Source organism: Convolutriloba macropyga, chromosome 1 (genome assembly GCF_964194025.1).
Source record: "Convolutriloba macropyga chromosome 1, txConMacr16.3, whole genome shotgun sequence".
NCBI lineage: Eukaryota > Metazoa > Xenacoelomorpha > Acoela > Convolutidae > Convolutriloba > Convolutriloba macropyga.
In genome coordinates this window covers 9,411,110-9,434,554 of record NC_134468.1, presented here as the reverse complement: position 1 = coordinate 9,434,554, position 23,445 = coordinate 9,411,110, and the positions used below count along the sequence as shown (strand labels likewise).

General features: G+C 33.6%; 2 protein-coding genes across 3 annotated transcripts; both read left to right on the top strand.

Annotated features, from left to right (window-relative positions):
• Window positions 1-6: 6 nt before the first annotated feature.
• Window positions 7-10,077, top strand: LOC142345497 (uncharacterized). The gene is made up of 3 exons (XM_075397569.1): window positions 7-542; window positions 7,716-7,944; window positions 9,904-10,077. The coding sequence occupies exons 1-3, from the start codon at window positions 523-525 to the stop codon at window positions 10,075-10,077; spliced, it is 423 nt and encodes a 140-aa protein (XP_075253684.1). The 5' UTR covers window positions 7-522.
• LOC142345435 (uncharacterized) lies at window positions 9,841-23,087 on the top strand. Of its 2 annotated transcripts, XM_075397487.1 has the most exons (8): window positions 9,841-10,189; window positions 10,858-10,986; window positions 14,219-14,488; window positions 16,395-16,676; window positions 17,470-17,745; window positions 21,057-21,287; window positions 22,119-22,477; window positions 22,867-23,087. In XM_075397487.1, exons 1-8 carry the CDS (start codon window positions 10,169-10,171, stop codon window positions 22,886-22,888), a joined length of 1,590 nt encoding a protein of 529 aa, XP_075253602.1. In that variant the 5' UTR covers window positions 9,841-10,168; the 3' UTR covers window positions 22,889-23,087. The 2 variants fall into 2 exon arrangements, with proteins under 2 accessions (XP_075253602.1, XP_075253610.1); XM_075397495.1 differs by lacking the exon at window positions 9,841-10,189 and having other exon boundaries at window positions 10,931-11,014.
• Window positions 23,088-23,445: the final 358 nt, after the last annotated feature.

Genomic DNA, 23,445 nt, shown 5'->3' with positions numbered 1-23,445 from the left:
CTCAGATATTTCCGAGAGAAACAGGAAAAATTGAAGGAAAGTAAAGGATGTTTACCTGTAAATTTGTTCCCAATCTCATCCATATTTCATTCTGTTCACGTTCTGTCTGCGTCAATTTTATTCATTCAGAGTAAAATTCCTTGTAAATGTTCCCTTACTCCCCCCGCAATTAAGTGTCCCATTTTAACCTACAATTTCAACTTTTCCCCTCATTTTTATCTTTTTCCATTCTTCGCCCGCCGCCCTTTTAATTGTCAATTCCCGCCTTATGTCTGTTTTCCCCTTTTTTTACACATACTTATAACCTTCTCTTTCAGTACCAACGTGGGGCAAACTTTGTTTTCAGCGTTAGACTATTTCTCATTTAAATTCAGACTGCTAACCCACATTATGACTAATTTATAATCTTCGTTGGCTAATTTAAATTTTCGGTTATGAGCAAAATATGGTCAGAAAATTCTCACTTAATTGTTGATTATTTTGTCCTTTTTTCATGCATTTGAAAATATTATCAAAGTGGGTATGTCGGCAGCTAATTTTGGGTAAGTATACCGCTATAATTTTGCGCGTCTGGACACAAACTGGTTTAGGGTTTGAGCAACTAACGCCCCCTTACCTAAAAAAGAAAAAAAGATCACGTTAAAAGGAATTCAGCGACTGAAATTTTTTTTGGAAATACCTGAGGTCAAAGAAAGAAGTCTCAACAATAAATGGTACCGTACAGAGAACTTTTGATAAAGGAGCTTATTTTTCCTTCAACGTGCATTTGCAACAAAAAATGACTAATCAATATTTTTAACTCATATTATACGCTGTTTGGCTTCTGCATAATAATTTTAAGTGTCAGTAAAAATATTCACAAAGCGGCAGTTAAAATATCATATAAAAAATCTTATCAAATACCAGCAGCTAACTAAATGCTCATGCAACATTTTGTTTTTCAATTATTTTGTGAACAGAATTGTTTCCGCAAGAACAATTTCCATCTAATAATTTCGATCAATTGCCAACCCATCTCGGAATAATCGGTGAGTTTGAAGAATTAAAAAAAAATCATCCTATATTCTTAGAATGAAATTTGAGTTAGAATTATCTTGCTGATAACAAACGCTCAATTGACGGATGATCGATTGGGAATGATTTTTGTTTTAAAATTTATGGAAAGATGATATAATAAACATAAATAGAGGTTTTTGGTTTTGGATCTCATTTTGAATTCAAAAATTTTCTGAACTGTTCAAGAAAAATTTTGGACAATATTGAGAAAAGCGTAATAGTGTCATTATTTAAACGCAGAGATAAGCAAATTTTGTTTAATTATCGGTCAACCTCAGTTCAACCTGCCATTAGCAAAACTATGAAATAGTTTTCTATAAACAATCTACAGTTTTTGATTTAAAATTTGTGGACAAATGGATATAATAAATATAGTTAGAGTTTTTAGTTTTGAATCTCATTTTGTTTTCAAAAATTTTCTGAATTTTTTGAGAAAAATTTTCAGTGGTTTTGAAAAAAAGCGTAATAGTGCAATTATTCAAAAGCAGATATAAGCAAATTTTGAGTAACTATCGTTCATTCTCAGTTCTGCCTGCCATACGCAAAATTTTGAAAACGTTTTCTATACACAATCTAGCTTTTTTGATGAAACATAGTCGATTAAAAATGATTTTGTTTTAAAATTTATGGAAAGATGGACATTAATGAGTCCCTTTTTCTCGATTCATGGTCTTATTACTTGCCAATTATAACAGAAGGTTCCTAAAATTTGAATTACAGTTTTAACTGATTGAAATGTACTCTAATATAATTTAATCAATTTTTTTCCGAAAAGTTATGATTTTATCACTACACTCGTGTTTTTAATCTTCTTCATGTGGTCTCAAGGTGATCTATTATATTTTTTTCATCCTCGGTTTTGTTCTATGGCTTGAATAGTTTTATGTTCGCATTTCCATCAAAATAGTTAATAAATTGAGTAATAATTAATTATTATTGGTAAAGTTTTCGCAATATTTCGCTGACGATTGCCTTTGTTTTTTATTAGACAAAAGTTATCCAATCTAAACTTTGCCCAGAACTGGGACTCCGACTTGTCAAGCGTTCAACAAGACTTGCACAAGATAGGCAAATGTAAAACGCGACAATATCATTCTTGCATTCATGTCCAGACTTTCGTGCGTTCATGTCCAGACTTTCGTGCATTAATGTCCAGAATTTTGTGCATTCTCATCCAGAATTTCGTGATTTCATGTTCATAGTTTCGTGCATTTATATCCAGACTTTCTTGTGGTCATGTTCGGACTTTCATGCGTTTTTCGGACTTTTCAGACTAAGTAAATTTGAACGCACGACGCGCCGTACCCCCTTGTGCGTTCGTCTTTGGTCTGAGCATAATTGATTCCGTCTGGGACCTCAACTTGGATATACTTTGTACTCGCACTTTGACTTTCCCCGTTCTGGAATTGACCAGCTGTTTGGTTTTCAGTTCTTGTTGAATTCTTTTTTTTCTGAAGAATTAATTTTTATTCGCCAAAACTTTAAAAATCAAGAAAACAGTTCGTTATTTATTTTTCACTGTCTCTCAATTATTTTTGCAACTTAGGTTTACCGTACTTTCTTGAATATTCAGTCCCCAAGTTTTGTCTGAAATACCCACACGCACATACCCACACGATCTAAGATGTCGGTTATTATTTTCAGCCTTTATCATGCTGAAAATTGAACTAGATTTTCCCTGGATCTTTGTCATAAAATCTGTCTATGATAGAGAAAAAGCTACAGAATTTACTTTAAATTTAATAATTGCAATAAATTGATACTTAAATGTCGAGTTACTTTTACTTATTAAATAAAATCTTAAACTTTTTTGCATCAGGGTTTAGAAATAAACTTTTCGTCTCAATTATGTGTTTCGTGAAAACATTTTCAGCTCAGTTTTTTTTAAACAAGAACATATCAAAAGCTTTAAAACCATAAATTTCAAATCATATATGCCAGCAAGCTTATATAAAGTTTTAATTATTCAGAACTTTCTTTTCTAAATCTGTGAACAGCTGCTTTGAACTCACCTTTCAAACTGTTATACACCTGTTTCACGCTTTTTAATTTTTCAACCCTAAATTTCTCTGAAGAGCTAATTATAAAAAATGGTTCTCGATTTTGTGAATTATTAAACATAGTTTTCACGCAATTCTGATTGATGTAAAATCGTGATCACCGCAAAACTTAATCCTGAGCAAATTTAAATTATCTAAGCTGGATAACAGATGAATAATGCATCAATGTGTACAAAAATGTATATAGCAATTTATATTCAAGAGAGAAGATTCTCTAATTTATATTTTTTTAGTATACTTATTAGTAGTCAAAATGGAAGGTTGATTATTTTACACCAAAATTGATATTCAAAGAAATTGTTTTAGGCAATGTTAAGCTTATTTTTAGGCAATGTTAAGCAAAATTTTATTGTGTCTGTTAGTATGCTTAACTTCATCGTAAAAATGAGGTACAAAATGAAAAAGTGGGTTTGTTCACATGATTTTACGCAGGGCACAGAATTTTTCAATAGTCATATTTAACAGCATGCAATTTGGCATATTGTTGCAATAATTACTCAGCCAGAAACCAAGATAGCAATCGTGCAAGATTGCGTTCTACTATTTAAGATATATTCATTTGCATAGAAATTGTGTTTCTAAGTTGACAATAAATCGTTTTCTGATATATATATATATATATATATATATATATATATATATATATATATATATATATTGCTTTTGAAGTTTTCATGTCAACAGTTCGCCAAAAATTGAAAGTTATTTTTCGGATATCGAAAAAAACTAGATGGATCACAAACAAAAAAACTTAAAACCTTGTAACTAAGAGGGACTGGGAAGCTAATTTGTATAACACTACCAAGTTTAACCGTGCAAAACTAAAACTCTGAGATCTCAGACAAAAAAATCAGGAGGGAAATCAGAAAACAACTCAAAGCTTTTTATCGGCATAATATTGAAGGAACATTATTGGGACTCGAGATTACTATTTAAAATTATCAGACAACTCTCAGACAAAAAACTTGAACAATTAAGCTCATTCATATCAATAATCTTTCGAAAATGACAGTGAATCAGAGGAACTTTTCAATGAATTTTTCGCCAATCCTAGTCAAAAAGTTTTTAAAATTTATTGAAATAGAACAAATCCACAAAACCCATTTACAAGACAATTTACAAATTCAATTTCGAAACGACAAAACCAATATTGCTTCTACCAGCAATTAGTAAAAAAATTTTTTTTAAAGTTTTGTATAACAGAATCTACAGTTTTCTGTTGAAATATAAACTCACTTATGAAAAACCATTTCAATTTGACTTTAAATCATATATGAGCACGATTAATGCTCAAATTAAAGTAACTGAAAAAGTTAGATCTACTCCAACGAAGCATTGAATACAACAGTGTCCTTTTGGAGTGTTTCAACGAAGCATTGAATACAACAGTGTCCTTTTGGAGTGTCAAAAGTAGGTATTAGGGAAAAGTGTTTGACCTATCTCAAAATTTATCGGAAAGACCGCATGCAAAAATGAAAATCTGGAAACAATACAGCAGAATAAATTGAACTAATTAATGGAGTTTCTCAAGTACGGTCTTAGAACAGTCAATTTTTTAACTTACGGAAATGATATTCAGTTTTCTGTTTTGAAATCTGTGGCTTCTCTTCTCGTTAGTGGTACTAGTTTATATTTTCCGGACAAAAAATTAAAATATTCAACTTTTAGCAATCTGAAACAATACTTTAAAGTCAACCATCTCACGCATAAACATATCAAGTAAGCTGTGTGAACTCTGATGAAAAGGAAAATGTATCTTTTAATGATACTGAATTACAGCGAACGATTTAAAATTATTATCTAGGCATAAGAATTAACAATAAATTTTCTTTCGCAACACATAGATGAGTAAATGATAAATTGTTTTCATTTGTGCTAGGACGCAACATGTATGTCGTAGAAAACACAAAACTTGAATCGGGCCTTCTTATGTATATTTCAGTCAATAAAAAATTGAAAACCCTGCTTAAAACTGCCCAAAAACAATCACATTTAATTTTTGCAAAAGTTGCAAGACTCCGGTCAAATTATCTATTTAAACTTTAATATAAAAACAATCTTTTTGCTCTAGTTAAGAAAATTGCTCCTTTTTTCATTGAAAGCTGCATAAAATAAATATCCATTGCAAAAGTCTCCCAAACGATCTTATACACATGGAACCAAAAACTAATTTTGACACAAGAGAACAATTGAAAAACTTATGTAGCATTGGTAAAAGCAAAATGAATAAAATACAGTTTGTGCTAGGAAGCAGAGCAAATAGAAAACTTAATTATTTAGTTACTAATCATTTGATACCACCAGATTATAGAGGTCCTACAGTGAAATGTAGATCAGAGGTTTTTTGAGTATTTGTTTGATCGCATTTTCCTTTGAAGAAGATTGACGTGGCACATTATATAAGACACTGGGTTGTGCTGTTGTTGTGTCCTTTTCGTGAATGTTTGTAAAGAAGCGCATTAAAGGAATTAATTATTATAATATTTATTAGAAGTATCAGATAAACCTTTGTTTTTGAATGATTTTGTTATTTTGCTCTTCTTCTAGCGTTAATTTTCCTGAAGAGAAGCATTCGTTTGGAGTTAATAGTATATTGCATAAGTCTGTTGACATCTGGGAACTAATTCGTTGCATGTTTTTTTTTACTGCTCTTCGTCAGTTTATCTTGTCATTGTTTTCAACTTGTTTTCAAACTGTTATAAAGTAAAGATTTTTTGTAGCTGATTGTAAGCGTTCTTCTATCAATAGTTCTATTAAAAAACGTGAGCCAGTCAGCATAAATAAACATTTGGCATCAACTTTATAAAAATTTTCATGACTATCAAGAGTTTGTTTTCAATTTTTTTAAATAAAAAAACAGTTGGTTCATTTAGTTCTATCTAAAACTGCAAAAAAGCGGTATATGATGTTAAATTTGGCATTCACACATTGGAAATTGATATTTTCGAAAACAAAAATTTCTTAAAAATCATCTTTATTGCTTACGGAAGAATTGAATTGAATTATTTTGCAGTGACGAGTGTGAAAACCTACCGAGCTCTGCCTTTATAAATTAAAATTTTAACAATTTATAGTCTGACGAGCAAATTTTCAGAAACTTGTCTCAATAAACGAACAAAAAATCGTTTTTAGGCAATTTAACAATATTTTATTGCCGTCACTTACTAGATAATTACGGTACAGGTAAAAACATTTAAAAAAATATATTGCATAAATTGATGACTGTGGAAATTAAATATTATGAAGTTATTGATACTTTTAATATGAATTAGGATTAGTTTTCAATGGCGGAGATTTAAAATGTTAAATAATTAGTTGAACAAATTTCGAACAAATTTTTCAACAATTTATCGGTTCTCAAATATATATCTCCGAGGACAAAGAATTGCGTGTGATGGATTTTCTTCGGCCGTTTGTGATTACTTAGCCTATAGTTTCTCATGGTCATAGTTGCGCTTCTTCAATAAAAACAATAAATGTCGAACGGAACACACATGTTTCCTTTGCATTTTGCAGGTGTCATGAAATACTTTTAATCTAACCAGACCTATCGATAAGTTTCACTATCAGCCAATTTTTTTGGCCCCGGGTTTTAATTTACAATAGTTTGAAACCCGTTTTGATTAATGTGATTTGTAAAATTTTGAAAACAAAAACACGGGGTGGGTAATAAATGCAATATACTTGTTCAAAATTTTAATATTTACTTGTCCAAAAACTTGAAATTTACTTAATGAAAAAAAGGTAAGGAGCCAGGGTCTTTAACAATAGATTTTAATTACTTTGCGCTATTTTATGAAATTTTGATTCGAAATTTTTTAAAATTACAATCTTGTTATTATAGTATAATTTGCTGTAATCGGCTGTCCAATAAGGTAAACCAATTAATATAATAGTTCCTTTGTCGAAATATCCCACACTTTAAGGACCTTTATACGTATTCTAAAATACGTTTTTGCGGAATGAAATAGGTAAAGCAGACCAAAGGGTTGACTTTATTTGGGAGGAGTGCTGGCTCGTAATGACTTTCTTAGATGTTAAAATTTTAATTTTGAGGACTTTGCTACCTTTTTTTCACCGAAAACCTCCTGTTTTCAAAATCGTACAAATTTTAAATTCATAAATTCCTGCCTGTGCATATGTAATGTTGAGTTTTATTTATTTTTTGACTATTTTTTAAATTTTTTTCTAGTTGACATGAGTGCCATTATACCCCAAACGTCTCAACAAATATTTATTTTGAGAGACATTTGGCGGTACAATAGCACTCAAATCATATAGCAAAAGTAGAAAAAAATAAGTGTTGTCTAAGAACATGAAAAGTACCATTGTTGGAAAAATCATGAGAACTGTGCTGTTCTACGAAAGCTAACTTTTTCTTCAAAATAGATGAAAACACACTAAAGATCATATATGGCGTCTTTGAAACCATAGCAGGATCATGCAAGAAATGTTACCTTGACTTGGATGGAACCATATATGGTCATAGATATGGTATCTAAGAATGGTCAACCCGGGAGATATAACTTCACTCGTTTAAAATGTTTCACTCGTTTAAAAAATTTCGAGATTTACTTGTTCATGATGTTTGATTGACAGGTCTCCAGTTCAGTATGATCAAATGGTTCCTCACGGCAGCTCCTCCTCCTCGTTCTTGACTACGACAGCCACTACGACCAGAGTGCGTCCGCGTGCCTTCGTGTACGGCATCTCCAACATGTTTGAGCCCCCTCCCCCCTCCATCAAACAGCGCACCCTCAAAAAGCCACAGAGACCCACCCACTTACCCGATATAGCACCCACTGCTTCGATACCGAACAGGAATCTTGTTAACTTTGCGTTAAAACTTTTAAAGAATTTAAACAATTTTCAACTGTGGACTTTGCGCAATTTTCCATTAAGAGGTTTTCGAATATAGTTTTTATAAATTATAGATTTTTGAATTATAGATTCTGACCGTACTAATACATAGGCTTCGAATTGCAGCTGTGAAATTTTAAAACCAAAATTGAAAAATGTTTCATTTTAGATCTTGACACATAGACTCATAATTGAAATCGCGAGCATATAGTTAAAATATTGTTTCCAAAAACAGATTCAAATCGGTTTCATATATAAATATATATATATATATATATATATATATATATATATATATATATATATATATATATATATATATATATATATATTTACAAATCGATATTAACAAAAATATTAACTCGTTCAGCTAACTAGTTTTTCATGGGGGATTGGTTGTTAGGCGGAATACCAATTAGGTGAAAGCAACTTTTTATGAAACTTTGCGACTATTTTTCCGCCTAGATTTTGTTGAAAATAGGCGCACACCATTTGAAACAATTGAAGACTGTACTTTATAATCCACATAATAGTACGAATTAATGAACTCATACAGATAATGTTCAAACTTGCATCAGACAACTTCCATAATTACAAGATTAATGGTTAATTTGTAAGATTTTGCAACATTCTGGAAGAAAATCTTGAAAAGCGATTTATCGTCTTGCAAGATCTTGAATGATTCCAGTAGGGTCTTGCAAGATAATTATTCAAATTTAACTGGAGTTGTGCGGTCTTCATCCTAGTCTAACAAAGTAAGTCTCATAAATTAACCCCTTAGTAAGTTTTCCTAATTTTGTCAGCTAGGGGTAATAAATGTTCGCCGATATTTCGCCAAATTTTAGTTGAAAACTTTCGAAAAAAGCAACACTTAATTCCGAGTGTTCAACACGTAAAATCAGCGAGTAAACAATTGATAATAATCCGGCAGTGTAAATATTTACAAATTTCTTATTTTACTATTCAACAGAGAAAGTAAGTAAATTCAAATTTTGTCTCAAATTTCAAAGAGAAAAACAAGCGTTAAATTTGTACTTCTTAATAAGTCAACCCAACAACAGTAAGTGTAATTCATTCACCCATAATTTAACGTCAAGCAATGTTGAGCAAGTAACCTTCCAGAAACAAGGGTTCGAGTTAAAAATTTTGGAATTATGTTCACAAAAACTCCTTTCCTTGTTGCTCCTTTCCTTCCAGAAACAAGGGTTCAAGTTAAAAGTTTTGGAATTATGTTCACAAAAACTCCTTTCCTTGTTGCTCTTCTGTGCATACTATCCTTACGCTCCATGTTTCATAACATAATTTGCGAAATTTGACCACCGTAAACTGTTAAACAATAGTCCAGTTTAATTTACTCGTCAATTAAAGAAGTTAATATCAAACACATCAAAAACTGTTAAAATTCAAATTTCGTCCTCCAGAAATAGAAATTTTTCGCCATAATCTTTTCACGCCTTATTAATTTGACCAACGTTAGTTCTAATGAATATATGCATCAAAATGGTGTCAAGACAGTTTACCCAATGCCGTTTTACCCAATGCCATTTTACCCAATGCCATTTTACCCAATGCCGTTTTACCCAATGCCATTTTACCCAATGCCATTTTACCCAATGCCATTTTACCCAATGCCATTTTACCCAATGCCATTTTACCCAATGCCATTTTACCCAATATCATTTTACCCAATACCAACTTTAACTTACCCTATTGTTAAAATTACCAGAATGAATATTTAGCCGACTATATAATTAAATGACCCGTGGGACTTGATATAAAACTATATCACGACCGAACATCGGATAATTGAACAAAAAGATAAACAGCATTGGGTATGTTGGCTTTGGGTAAAATAACATCGGGTAAATTGTCATGTAACCATATCAAAATACAGACCCATATTGTTAACAAGGTCCTGTAAAAATAGCTACTCAGCTTCAAACTTTCGAGCCAGACTGCACAACCCAACATCATCAACAACAACAAGCAACAGAAATGGAGCCAAGGCCCGATTCAGTTCATTGTACCCGGAAGAAAGCACCCTAGAATTGTTGAAACAGTTGAATTTGAACTTAGAAGAGACAAACAGGGCTATCTGTGAATTGAAAGAGAGTTATGTCGACAGCAGGAGGGAATTGGAGAGAAGGCATGACAATGGACAGTTTGGGCAACTCCAAAATAACCGGCAGTTCATGCCACGAAAAATTGAAAAGGTAAATCATATAAAATTGTTAGATGCGTTTTTTTCTTTTTGAAGCATTTTTTGGAGTTCTTCAAAGCAAGACACACATTTTTTCAAACTTTCTTCTTGAACTAAATTATCATAGGCTGGATGCTCTGATGTGTAAGTTTTTTGGTCTCGAAAAAAGTTGCCAGCAAAAAAATCTTGAAGTTGTTTATGTTGGCATTATTTTTTTGTATTTCGAGCTTTATTTGATGATAAAGTATGTTCATATATAATGATGCCAAAATTTCGTTAGCGTCATGCAATGCATGCATATTATTGGCCCACGACTTGATTATAGTGTTTACCGGTTCATTATAGGAACAAATTGTAGAAAAATAACTTGATGCAGTTGCATCTTTTTTATAGAGATCCCGCCGTCAATTTGAAGTACAATGACCATTATCAGTGAAGTTTTTAGTTCATACTATTATAAACCCATTCTGGTTTTGTTTTTGAACAAATTTAAGCTCGCCTGGCGTCAATAAAAAATAAAAATACCAGTTTTCAAGCTAGTTTATCAAGTTCAAAATATTCAAAGCGGTTTTGTGAAATATTTGCTGTAAATTTCAATCCTGATTATCTGTTTTAGCTTGGAATCGGATCATGTTATAAACATTTCCTAGTAGCTAACTTGTCCTATTATTTTGTTCACAGGTAGCAGTGTCGGTGCGGCTGCAGTTTCTCTCGATTGGAGACATCGATACTTCAAAAGGCCTCTTTGAAGCTGAAATTCTTTTGCAAGCAAAATGGCACGACCCATCATTAGACGAACTGAACGAAGATGTAAGATATACTACAGTATAATAGCCGAGTTAGCAAATTTTCAGCGCATTTCTTAGCTAATGTCAGTGTATTTCAGTGCATTTAAGCTAATATCAGCGCATGCATTATTATTATTTAAGTTTTTTTTTAGTTTATTTTTTTGTTCTCAGAACCCCTTTTAGAAGCTTTTAATTATTGCAGTAGTTGTCTTAGTAACTACATATGTTAATTAAAACTACAGAGTTGGCGAGTTTCAAGGTCAGAAATTTACGATAAATTCTAGGGAAAAACGGTTTTATTTTCATCTGCAACACTGAAGTCGATACTGTATAAATTATAAACTATTAAGTAATGGGGAATACGTTCATTTTTTCCCAGACCGTGTAATTTTGAACGCACGACGCCACCTGGTGCGTTCATTTCGGTCTGGACATATCGACTTTCGGTCTGGCACCTACACCTGGGTATGGAAATATTTAGCGCTTCCCAAAAAATTGAATTGATTGTTCCAACATAAATAGTGTGACGAGGAACTACTTGATTAATTGGGTTTCTGTTCAGTTAATTTTTTGACTATCTCTATATATATATATGACGTCGAAAGACACAAGTGATGTCACCAGAAAGCCCATTAAGCGTACACTAATTTAAATGGATGACTTATAGAAATTCAGCTTTTTCGAGGAGTTATCGGGGTTTCAAGTTTTCTGAATATTTGAACATTTCACACTAACTTTTTTAACATTTTGCGATATTTTTTAAATACTTAAATTATTTTCAGTTAACTTAGACAAACTTTGCTCACTTTTTTGAACAGTACTACAGTTTGTGAAGTTTAAAAATTTGCGAACGTTTGGCAGATTCTCACTCCTTTGCTAACTTTTTCCGTATTTTTCACTCCGATATTGCTTGTTTTTGATACGATATGCCGAAATTAATTCACCTGATAGTATTGCCGTTTTCATCTTTAATTAAGTTGATAGTTTAACCTTTAGAAAAATACTAGAAACTTTTTAGAATTTTCAATTCATTTTTTCTGTCCACGTTAAGAAATGCCTCTTCTTAGACAAAAATTAGATTTTTTTCCAAAACTTCCAAACCTTTCCAAAAACAATGACAATAAAATTTGGTAGATTCATCCTCGTTATTTATAGAGAAGGTTATTTGTCTTTGTTTTTTCATGTTGAGTAACCTGGAATAATCCTGTGCCTTTTTTTGCTAAATTATTTGTTCAAATCCGGTTTACCATGGTTTTCAGCCCTTTTGTCGCTTATTGTATCCTACTCTTTCTCTTCAAGGGTATTTGACTTCAAGTGATTCTCAATTGTTGCGCCTCGGATAATCAATTTGTAATTGCAATAATAAATCAGTTTGGCAATAATTCGAGAAAATCCAAAAAAGTTTGAAAAATCAGCCAATGTTTTTTATTAATATTTCCTAACTTACATTACCAATGAAGCACTAGACAAAAATTTTCTAATAAACTGATTAAAACTTACGAGAATATTTGAAAACTCGAATTTTAATAGATTTTAACAAATTTTTCAGACTGCAAAATTGAAAGAAGAACTCCATCTTTCTAGAATACCATTTCTTTTCAAACAATCCTTTTGAACGTACACTAATTGTAAACCATCCTTAATCTTGATTGTCAAAGAGTACAAATGCACGAAATTGCAACTCTGCAATCAGTTGTTAACGTTCTCTGTCCAAACTAAATTTCTTTGAGGACGGCAACGCCTGCTTTTTTTGCAAAACAAAAAGTTTGTACTTTTAGCATCTTAAATTCAGAATTTTGTAATTTTGACGCGGTTTTCAACATTATGTTCTGCGATTTTTGTTTCACTTCAACTTGAATATTGTAATTGACTGTAAGAGTAATTCTCGTACCTATTTGTTTCATAAATACCAATTTTCTCGAGAAAAATTGATTCACTGACTCATTTGTTTGAATTGCTGGCAGTTATCTTAATGAGATAACACCAATGCAACAATTTTTTTCAGCATTTTTTGTCTTCACTGAACTTCTTTCAAATTTTTGTTCTATTTTGATAGTTGTTAGTTTTTTAAATTGGTTATCAATTTTAGCACTCACCCACACAATCTATGGAACATCCGATCACTTTTGCTCAAATTATTAATGCTCCTAGTAGAAAAATTCAAATCACTAGGAAAAAATTAAATTTATCAATATTTCAAAATTGTTGAAACACTTAAATTTCAAATGTCAGTCAAGAGCAAAGTAATGGTTAATCAACCACTCATTAGTTCTTCAACTTTTGGTATTGATAAGTGGAACAACGAAAACTAGTGACATTTAATTGATTGAAATAGTTTTCAAGACTCAAAAACAATCACAGTCTTTTTTGGAAAACATTTTCAAATCTTCTTTTTGTTTTCATCCAAGTTGTATAGACTACAATTTTCTCTATGCTCAATTAAAATACAGGCCAGTGATAGAATTTCTGCAATTGTTGACCAAGCCTGACCTTTAGAAACGTCAGACATGTAATTTTATCAGATATAACTCACAAAACATGAAAAAATATTTTTTTCAGCTTCTGATTATTACGAGTTTTCACTTGACTCAGTAGATAGTCGGTTACCTGAATTTCACATCATCTCTAAATATGAAATTTTGGTTGAGATTACACGTTTTATTGAACAATTTGATAGAGTTCTTCGTTAATATATAGGAAAGTTCTTAACATTTTTGGATTTTGAGCGCCGTCTTCGATTCAAATTCAGCAATTTTTTGTCTATGTTGTGTAGTTTAGGCAGAATTTGCCTTGTAGAATCAGGAAAACAATCAGTTGACACTTTTGTCTCATTTGGTCTTCCATAAATAAAACGACTTCCACTTAAAATATTGAGATCATGGTGTTTTAATACTTTTATCTTTAGCGGCGAAACAAATATCTTTCTAATCAGACTTTGTCAATTTCTACTCCAACTATTCCTTCACTCAAGCTGAACTTCATTGCAATAATCAACCTTAAATAATTATATTGTATAGATGTTTTTGGCTTGTCGTATTCTACCCTTTCAGTTGAAATTTCAGCCTGTTTTTTAACTGACAAATTGAGCATTATTTGCGTCCCCACTTTACCGATCCTCCTTGTTTCAGCTTTTGTTACTCTGTCGAATCAACTTTTTTTGCTGTTGATTAGAACTAAAATTCATTGGTTTATGCGTTCCATCGAAGAAGAAACAAAATTTAGGTAAGATTCGAATAATTATCCGATTTGTTAAGGAAACGGAGTACATTGACTGGGACAGTATTTGGATGCCAGAGCTCACCATCAGAAATGAATGTTGCCATCTTAACAATCAGCCAATCAGCGTCAACCAATCATCAGCCTGCTTAGTTGCCAATACTTTTGCCGACCAATCACGTGAGCTTTCTAGTGTGCGTGCTATCACAACAGGGAAGAATGGTCTGAATATGGTTCTGATGAAACAAAAGATCAAATCCACTTTCTTCTTTGAGCCACGATTGGGACTCTACCCTTTCGATTGCCAGGTAAGTACTTGAGTAGAGATCCGAATTTAGCTTTACTCAGGTTGAGGTTTCAGGGATCTTTTCGGTCTGTGCCCCCTCCCCCCAAGATTAGTAGGTGCATGTTATTTGCAGTACCTAAGAGCTCGTGCTATATTATTAACAGGTAATGGCACATAATTGGCAAATACTATTGGTTCATTCCCATTACGCCAATCAGGCTAAGCAGTTTGTTCCAAATAGTTAAGAAGTGACTTCGGCAAAGTATTTGGGTCTCGAAATAGACCACAAGTTGAGTTTCAAGGAGAATGCCGATCAGTTGCTGAAAAAAACTGCCAAAAATGTTCCGTTGCTGTATCAACTCAAAAAGTTTTTGCCTTCTTCGGCATTGTTTAGAGCATATAAATCCTTTATTCAGCCAATCTATCAGTACGGCATACTGGTGTACTGTACTGCTGATAAAAAAGTAATGGAAAAAATTGAAAATCAACAGAAACTGTTGATCGGAATTATTTTTTAAAAAAACAAAGTTCGAATCGAAACTCAAATTGCGATCAAAATACAAAATACCCCTAGTGAGGGAACTTCATGTGTACGAGCTTTTGAAGCTTCTGGCAGCTGTTTTAAGAAAAACACATGCCCATCCAGAGGTAAATAGCTACATAAGCCCCAAAGAAATTCACACACTTTTTGATCCGGAGAAAAGAAATAAACTTTTGAAAACTGAAATAAGACTTACAAAACAAAATAAAAAGTCCATTAAAGTTCGCTTCAGGATCCTCTGCAATGTTTCAGTGAAGAATGACATAAATGTATTAAAAAATATTCTACTACTTGGCAAAAAAACAATTAGACTCCTATTTGCATAGTATTAGAGATGTCTACGTATATTAGAATCCAGAATTACTCGCTATATTTTGGTAACAGAAATGCTCTCAAAAAATATCAAGACTTCTGAGAATGGACATAAATAGTCTGCTGGTGCTCTTCCAAACTGATAATAACTTACTGATTGTATGTTTATTCTGTCATTTGGTACCAGTTTGAGAACGAATTTATTATTATTTCACTTTGAAATTCTGACTTGATATCTCGAACCGCTTCGCGGTTCTCAATACTCGCCAGAAGTTCTCAGTGACTTCAAGCTGAGTCACTTAACCATTACTTTCAAATTCTGGCTTAATCACCTACTGAGATGTTCTTGATAGACTCCAAAAGCGCTTACTGACATCCCACTAGTGAACCAAAACTTGAAACTGATCTTTTCCGTTTGTGCCCCCAGTACGTTATGCACCCCCCGTTACAGAGCACATGTCATTACATAGTAACTTCTTATGTAAAAAAAGGGCTGTTCGAGATATTAAGTCAGAATTTTGAAGTGACTTCTGCAGAGTCGCTTAACCATGCTCAAAACACTCATGTGTTATATGACTAGTAAGCTGGAGGGGGGGGGCTGTAATGGGAAAGACCCGAAAGACGAACTATGGCATGGCAACCAATAGTGTATGACGATTCGTTCACTGGGTTCCAATCAGCGTGACTTAATATATAGTACAGGTGCGCGTGAGACACAATAAATTTGGATCCGAGGTGCTCTTTTATAGGTTACGTGACTCTGCTTGTAGTCACTGAGAACTTCTGGCGTTTATCGAGAACCACGAAGCGTTTCGAGATATTCAGTCAGATTTTCGAAGTGAGTTCTGCAGAGTCACTTAACCTTTCGTAAAGCAGGCTTGAATTGCAGGCTTGAAAATGCCGAAATTTATAGAAATCAACTTCTTGCTATATGGATATAGGAACTTCTGGTATTTTAACTTCAGGCAGTGTTCAAAAGTCTGACATTTTAAAACTTATATGTACGTGTTTTAATCCGCTGTTAAAACTTAATGGATTAGACTGTAGAATTAAACAGTCCTCGTTTCATTTCCAGTCTTTGCCTATCCGAGTGAGCACCTCTCGTGAAATAGACGAAGCGGATTTGGAGGAGGATGAATATGAGTGCTGTTCCGTCAACCTCCACTCCACCGACAAACAACAGCACTCCACCCTCTCCGCCAGATCCAGGGGTCAATTCAGTGTCAAGAGTCTGGTTACCACATCCAGAGAAATTGCAGTTGACGATTTGCAGGAGTCGAACCACCCTGTGTTCACGTGCACTGCATACGTGTGTAGGAGCTGGCTGGTTCATTTGTGCTTCACATTCTTGCCAATTGTGAGTTTATGAATCGAGTTAGAACTAACATTCAAACTCCACCAACTATCTTGCAAGATTCTTGCAACTTGGACGGTTATTTTGCAGGAATCTTGCTATTATGGCTAAATTGCCGTCTGTAAACGGTTCGTATCCGTTTAGCCCCCCCCCCATCCCTTTCCCTTGCAATTTAGTTCAAGTTTCTTGAGTTCATTTTCATAATTACTGTGAGAGTCATATTTCTAACTTCGATTTTACATGGCTTTCGACGCCAAAACCTTTGCTTCACTATGATATATTAGTTTCATCGTGTCCACCCAGGAGCACCAAAATTTGTTATCTTTTCTTTTTTTAACTCTGATCTGCTTTGAGAGACAACAATGTTTACCTTGCAAGATCTTGCAAGACTCCATGCAAATAACATATATCTTGCAAGGCCCAGACGCTTATCTTGCAAGATAACTGCCACAAAATTTTAACGAAAAAAAGCAGTTTTAAATTTTACTCCATTCAGAAATGTTGAACTTCGTTTTGCGTACAGCGATAACATAATTTTTTTTAACTGATTAAATGTTTAAATGGGGAAAATGGTGAAGATAAAGAATTTTTAAAAAAAAAATTAAGTGCGCGAATTTAGCGCAATTCAAGTCAAATCAAGTTTACCTACGAGTTAAGGCTTTTCAAGGTAAATTTATTTAACATTTTTTTAGTGTACGTGCTTAAAACACCTCAGGTTCCATAAAGGGCTTCTAAATGATCTAACCCCCCTAAAGGTTCCTGAACTGATTTGTCCAGTTATCTCTTTCTGTTTCAGTTCCTCTTTACCTTGGCCTTAGTTATGCTCGGGGATTTCATACTGGAACCTCATCAACCGTCTTCCATTGCGAACACTTTGGACTCCACCGTCGATACATCTTTTTCATCTGACCTATCCAGTTTGCCGGACTCAACAGAAATGAGAAACATTCTCAACTCGGCAATTCTGCTTTTGGCTTCCTGTTTCTTTGTCTTCCTATCAGTTATGAATGTTTTTACCAACTCAGGCAACGACAACGGTTCTATTGGTGGTGGAAGCTCGTTTAATTTGATGGTGAGATTAACTTCATTTTCTGTCTTTAAATTTTCGATTAAGTTCGTGATTTTTATATTATTGTAACCATATTGGTTCTACCAGCATTAACTTATGCACAAATTTTAGGGCGCAATCAAGAATTTAAAAATTGTTATGAAAAATTTTTCAGAAAAATTTTCCACTCATGATTCACTCGCCATCACAACACTTTGCTTATTTCAGGAAAAAGCGAAATAGCTTGAAGATGAAAAGTTGATAGCTCTCTGATTTTTTCTATATTTCACAATTATATACAAAAAAAATTACAAGTATTTTATATCTACCCCGAAATTCGTGCCCAAAATGTCGCTATTGATGTCTTTCCAATGAAAAAGATCAAGTCAATATCTTTGTCTTCTTACAAAAATTTTTGCTCTTATGCATTATCTAAAGACACGCTTATTTAGAAAATATTATAAAAGTCATAACTGTCTGTAAGATAGACAATACTTTTTTCGCTTTTCAAGTTATTAATGAACTGAAACAAAACTGGTAGGTTAAAACTTATTTAGCAATTAATGACGCGTATAGAAAAAACGGTAACCTTTTTGTATTTTTTTTTACAAAAGTAAGATAAATTTATTGTACAATTTTAACTCCAATTCAAAGGACGATAGTACATTCGGAGAGCTGAGTTATGAAGCAACTTTGAAAACGTTAGTGTCCAAAACTGCGTATTATAATAAAAATTTTTGACGTATCATATTGACAAAGAATTGAAATGTGGAAGATAGACATTGTGAAACCATTAAAACGGAAAATAGAAGCGCAGTAGTCTAATTTGTTTAATTAGCAAGCGAACGGATTTTTACACTCTAACTTCGATCCATTTTGCCCTGTATTTGGATAAATGAGTTATTGGACTTTATTGCTGGACGGTTTTCCCAATTTTTGATTAAAAGACAATAGATTTGATTAATAGAGTATATCAGCAATGACTCGTCAGTTATCAATTTCAAACAGTATTGAACCATTCAAACATAAGAATGAAGTTTTTTTTTCTAAGACTAACCATTGAATTGATAGTTTGAGAAACTACTCAATTTCTGATTTCCAACTGAACATGGCTAATCGCCAGACTTCGCTCGATCTGAGAATGGATGATTGGCAGACTTCAATCACCATGAGGAGACTGATATAAAGTCAGCATGCGGCTCATAAATAGTCTGAACAGAGCAAAATGACGGTTAAAATTTTCGAACCTGAGCATGACGATAAATGATACAATGGCCGTGCACGCTAAGTGGTTTTATTATTTTTTATCTGTCATAAACACAAAACTAAGATTGCTGGTCGGGGTAGAGTTAAGGAAAAAAGGCAAATTGAAATAGAAATTCGAACAGAGCAGGTCAGGCGGATAGGAATTTGGGTGTCTGAATTATTTAATTAAACAGAACAGGGTACTCAAAAACTGTATTTCATAAGATGTTTGCGAAAATTTGCTTGTGGAAAGTTGTAAGAAATTGCGTGCACAAAGTCGTGAGACAGAAGTTGCGTTTTGCAATTGTTTTCCAGCAACTTCCAACAGCTTTCTGCACCCTCCGGCAGCATCTGGCACAGAACTGGATCTATGACATGAAGACTATATTGAAATATTAATTTTTCTGGCTAAGATATAACTCATCAGGATGGGGAGGTGGACGTTGAGGTGGAAGTGGGGTTTGGGGATGAAGGCGGAAGTGGGTGTGATGAGATCTTGGTGGATTGATTCATTGATTGAAATCTCTTTGTGAACTTCTTTGCTTTATAGGGTACTTTGTTTTAAAGACTTAATGACTCTGTGTATTTAATTCTGTGTGGATTTCGTTTTTGGTGAATCTTTTTTGCATATTTTGAATTAATTTCATAAAACCTTGGTAGTTTTTTTGATAATGCTCAATAGAGCATGCACTCACACAAGTAATAATATTAAGGCGCTAAAGTTGAGATTTGAAGTGGTTTAGATAAGTTATAATTTAAGTGGTTTTCATTTACATCGTAGAGTTAGCGCTTAATGTAAATAGTCTGCCCATGCTGAATGAAGTCTGGCCATTAGCCATGTTCTGATGGAGGTCATTTGGTTGATACCGCTTCTCAGACCGAGAACAGAGTTTGTAAAATTATTCCTGAATGTATGACTCATGAAGTTCGTCTACAAGCATACTGTAAATTGAAAACTGGTACACGTTCAGAAGGGTGGGCATGCATTAAAAAAATAATGCGGAAAGATTATGCCTAGGATCTGAATTAATCTGACCCAATTCTCCGGGAAAGACGAATTTTTTGTAGATTGATAGAATGAAATTTTTGATAAACCTTGAAACAATCAACTGATTTTCAACGGCGTATAAAGTATAAAAAAGATAAATTATAATACCTCTTTTCTTTTGACAATGAAGCGCAAAATTTATTTAAATTTTTTCAGCTTACCACTGATGGCTTCTGGTTACGTCCAATACAAATTGTTGTTTTCATTGGCAAAATATTTCGATTATTCGCGAAGAATTAAATCAAACTTAAAAGCATAGGATTGGAAATTCTTGCACTCGACCTGCAAACTTTTTGCTCAAGTTTCCGTTAATTTTGGTAATCCAATCAATATTTTTCAAGATTAGAATTTTGAACAGCTTTGTTCAAATTAGAGATTTTGAACGGCTTCGTTCAATATGGAATTTAATAGTTTAATATAGTCTGCATGTCATACTTCCAGTTCTATGCCGGAAGCTGCTGGAAGGTGCGGGAAGCTGTCGGAAGTTGCTGGAAAAGAAATCCAAAACACAACTCACTCACGTATCGCTAACGGGGTTGAATTGACATTTATGGATAGCAGAATCTGCCAAAATTACTTTTAATTATCTCTTAAAGCTTAAATACCCGTATCACTCGGATTTACCTCTCGGAATAGATACAAGTAACACTCTCATTGCCTAAATCTTTGTTAGATCCAAGAATTGAAAAATGATATCTGTTCAACAAGAGTAATATTCCATTTTTGGGCAATCTGAGAAACAGATCTTATTTAATATAGTTGTCTGTCCGATTCATTTGGCTCAATTGAATGAATTGATCAGATTCCATCATATGTGTGCTTTGGTACCAAAATCAAGGAGTTTATATATTTTTTCTCCAATTTGACTTTAAAAAATCACTCAAATTGAAATATTGGTTTAAAATTGAAAGAAGTGGCAATAATTGCCCAAATGCTGCAAAGATGAAGGCGTAAGCAAAATAAATCCTATTTTAATTTCTCTCCCATGTATTAAGATTGCAAAAGGTAAAAAAAACACTTACGATCTCAGTAAATGTTTCAGAGTGCCTACTTAGTGTGTCATTGTCTGTTCGTTCTTCTTCTCACATTGAAGAGTGTCTTGGTCACATCTTCTCTTTACAACCAGAATGATGTGTTGTCAGCCCTAGTGCCCAGAGAAGTCTTCCACTTTCAACTCAGGGGCAACAAGGGAGGGGTGTATCTGGACCAGATTGCACCTCTGCTCATATTTCTGTGCCTTAACTTCTTATTCTACATTTGCGTTATTATTCTGGTGAGTGTGAAAAAAAAACAGGAGTACAAGTTCTAAAGTAAAATTCGAAAAAAAGGAATTTCGCCGAAACCCGAAAACTGGTCCTGAATCTATGGCTCGAAACTCGCCCAACCCCCGTGAACAAAAGCTGTTTTTGATTAGAATGTGTGAACAAACTAATGCGCTTTTTAAATATATTTTTTGTAGCCATCATAAAGGTCTTTAACTATCATCAATTATGGAGCGTGATAAAGTACGAAAGGGGGGGGGGGTGACAGATTGGGAAAATCATGAGAATAGTTAATAATGTGTGATAGTAATTGAATTCATAGAAAGCTGGAATTATTTACGGAAAACAACAGTGTTCTTTGTCTTAATCCGGTTGTGAGTGATTTATTTTAGTTACATACTTCAAACAGATAAGAATAAAAATTATTATTAGAAAATTTTGGTTCATAAACGATCAACGATCATTGTTATCAGTTCAACCCATGCAATCACCCATGCAATCAAAATAGTTTCCTTTTTGGAAAAATTGTTTGGGATAAAACTTCCTGTTCTGGGCAATCACATTTCACCCGCCACTGAGGTGCAACTAGTCTGATAATTCATTAAATTTGGGCTCCCCACTCATTGGGTGAGTCAAAAATTTATCACTATAGATTGTCCCCGCTCATGGATGACACACTGTTCAAGGCCGACTCGCCTCTTAACTTCTGCAACAAGGATTCAAAGATCTGCTCCCGTTTCATATGTGTCTATAATCTCGCATGCCTTGCAAGGAGCATGATTGCAGATTATTATAAATCTATTTCCTGTGTGAAATCTAATACTAATCAAAAACAATTTCAGCTATTTGCTCGATATGCGAGAATGAAAAGAAAAGCAAAGCGACTTATCAAACGACAGACAGATTATAGACGACTTAGAAGTGCCAGGGAACAGAGCGTCCAGTCTTTTTCAAACATCTCCCGGTCCAAAATACCTCGTATGAGACACCAACGACCTCTATCAGAACCGAATCAGCCGCGCCCCTTCTCGGCAGCAGTACTCGCGAGTGAACACGCGGGCGCAATGCCCAGATCGAAGTGGCGACTTGAGAACCCGCCAGCTGTGAGTGACGAAAGCAGCGAGAACCTTGGGCGGGATCCATCGTCGCCCGACTCTCAGTTCCCAAGATCAATTTCGTTTCCGACCAGCTCTGCACGCGGGTTAGATATTTTGCTTTTTATCATTCCTATCGGACTATATTCCCCCCCCCCCCCACCTCCTTCAGAAAAAACATCTCTCACTTTTCTCAAAATGATATTTGAAATACGAATCTAGAAACAATTACTCTGCTGAAATAAGAAAATTGCTATCCATTAATACTGCTGATTACGACAAATGTAATAATTAGTTGACTTAATTGTCAATACTAGTCGATATTTGCTTATAGTTTTACTATACTAACCGCTACAAAAATCACGGGAGCTAGTAAGCTCATTAGACGACTAATTTTGAAAAACATTTTGAACGTTCGCTCTTAATTTTCTATAATAACAAGTTATTAAGTTCTTAAGTTTCTTAATTTTCTTTAAAATCTTCCACAATGTTTCAGGTTAAAAGAGATTCCGGTGTAAGAAGAGTCAAATTAATCGATTTTGAACAATCATCAGTAAAAACCCCCAAACGAGAGCAATCAACTCCAGCCTCGAATGAAGCACAACCTTTAATTACACTTTTACAATTTTTTCAGTTTATCTTTTTGTACATTTTATTTAATAGACTAATGCATATTTGTATCATTTTCTCAATATGAATAAAATTTAACAATAAAAATATCTCTCGGAAGAAAGTTTGCAGAGCAAAATTAGCTGAAGATTTATAAAACATACAAGTGTGTCTGTTCAGACATAATGACGGAGAACAGTTTTTGAACCAATAATAATTGATCATAAGGACAGCATAATGTCGCCAGAGTTTATTTTGCTCCTGCTTGGAACGTCAAGAACAGACATTACGATTCCCCAGCGATAAAAACTACAAGCAGTACTCAATTTTCGACAAAATGTTCCATAATCCAAAGTTATTGATGAAAACTTCAAAATTTTTGGGTTTTTTTTATAAGAATTGGTTACCTCTCCTTCTTTTGGAAAACAATTCTCAATCAGGTTTATTAAATAGTGCTGTGAAGCTC

What these genes read in the sequence shown, in the direction of transcription:
- LOC142345497 (XM_075397569.1), top strand. Translation starts at nt 523, where the DNA reads ATGTCGGCAGCTAATTTTGG. An exon ending in ATGTCGGCAGCTAATTTTGG is followed by an intron (nt 543 to 7,715) that starts GTAAGTATACCG and finishes TTTGATTGACAG; the next exon opens with GTCTCCAGTTCAGTATGATC. An exon ending in CGATACCGAACAGGAATCTT is followed by an intron (nt 7,945 to 9,903) that starts GTTAACTTTGCG and finishes CTGTAAAAATAG; the next exon opens with CTACTCAGCTTCAAACTTTC.
- LOC142345435 (XM_075397487.1), top strand. Translation starts at nt 10,169, where the DNA reads ATGCCACGAAAAATTGAAAAG. An exon ending in TGCCACGAAAAATTGAAAAG is followed by an intron (nt 10,190 to 10,857) that starts GTAAATCATATA and finishes TTTTGTTCACAG; the next exon opens with GTAGCAGTGTCGGTGCGGCT. An exon ending in TCTACCCTTTCGATTGCCAG is followed by an intron (nt 14,489 to 16,394) that starts GTAAGTACTTGA and finishes TTTCATTTCCAG; the next exon opens with TCTTTGCCTATCCGAGTGAG.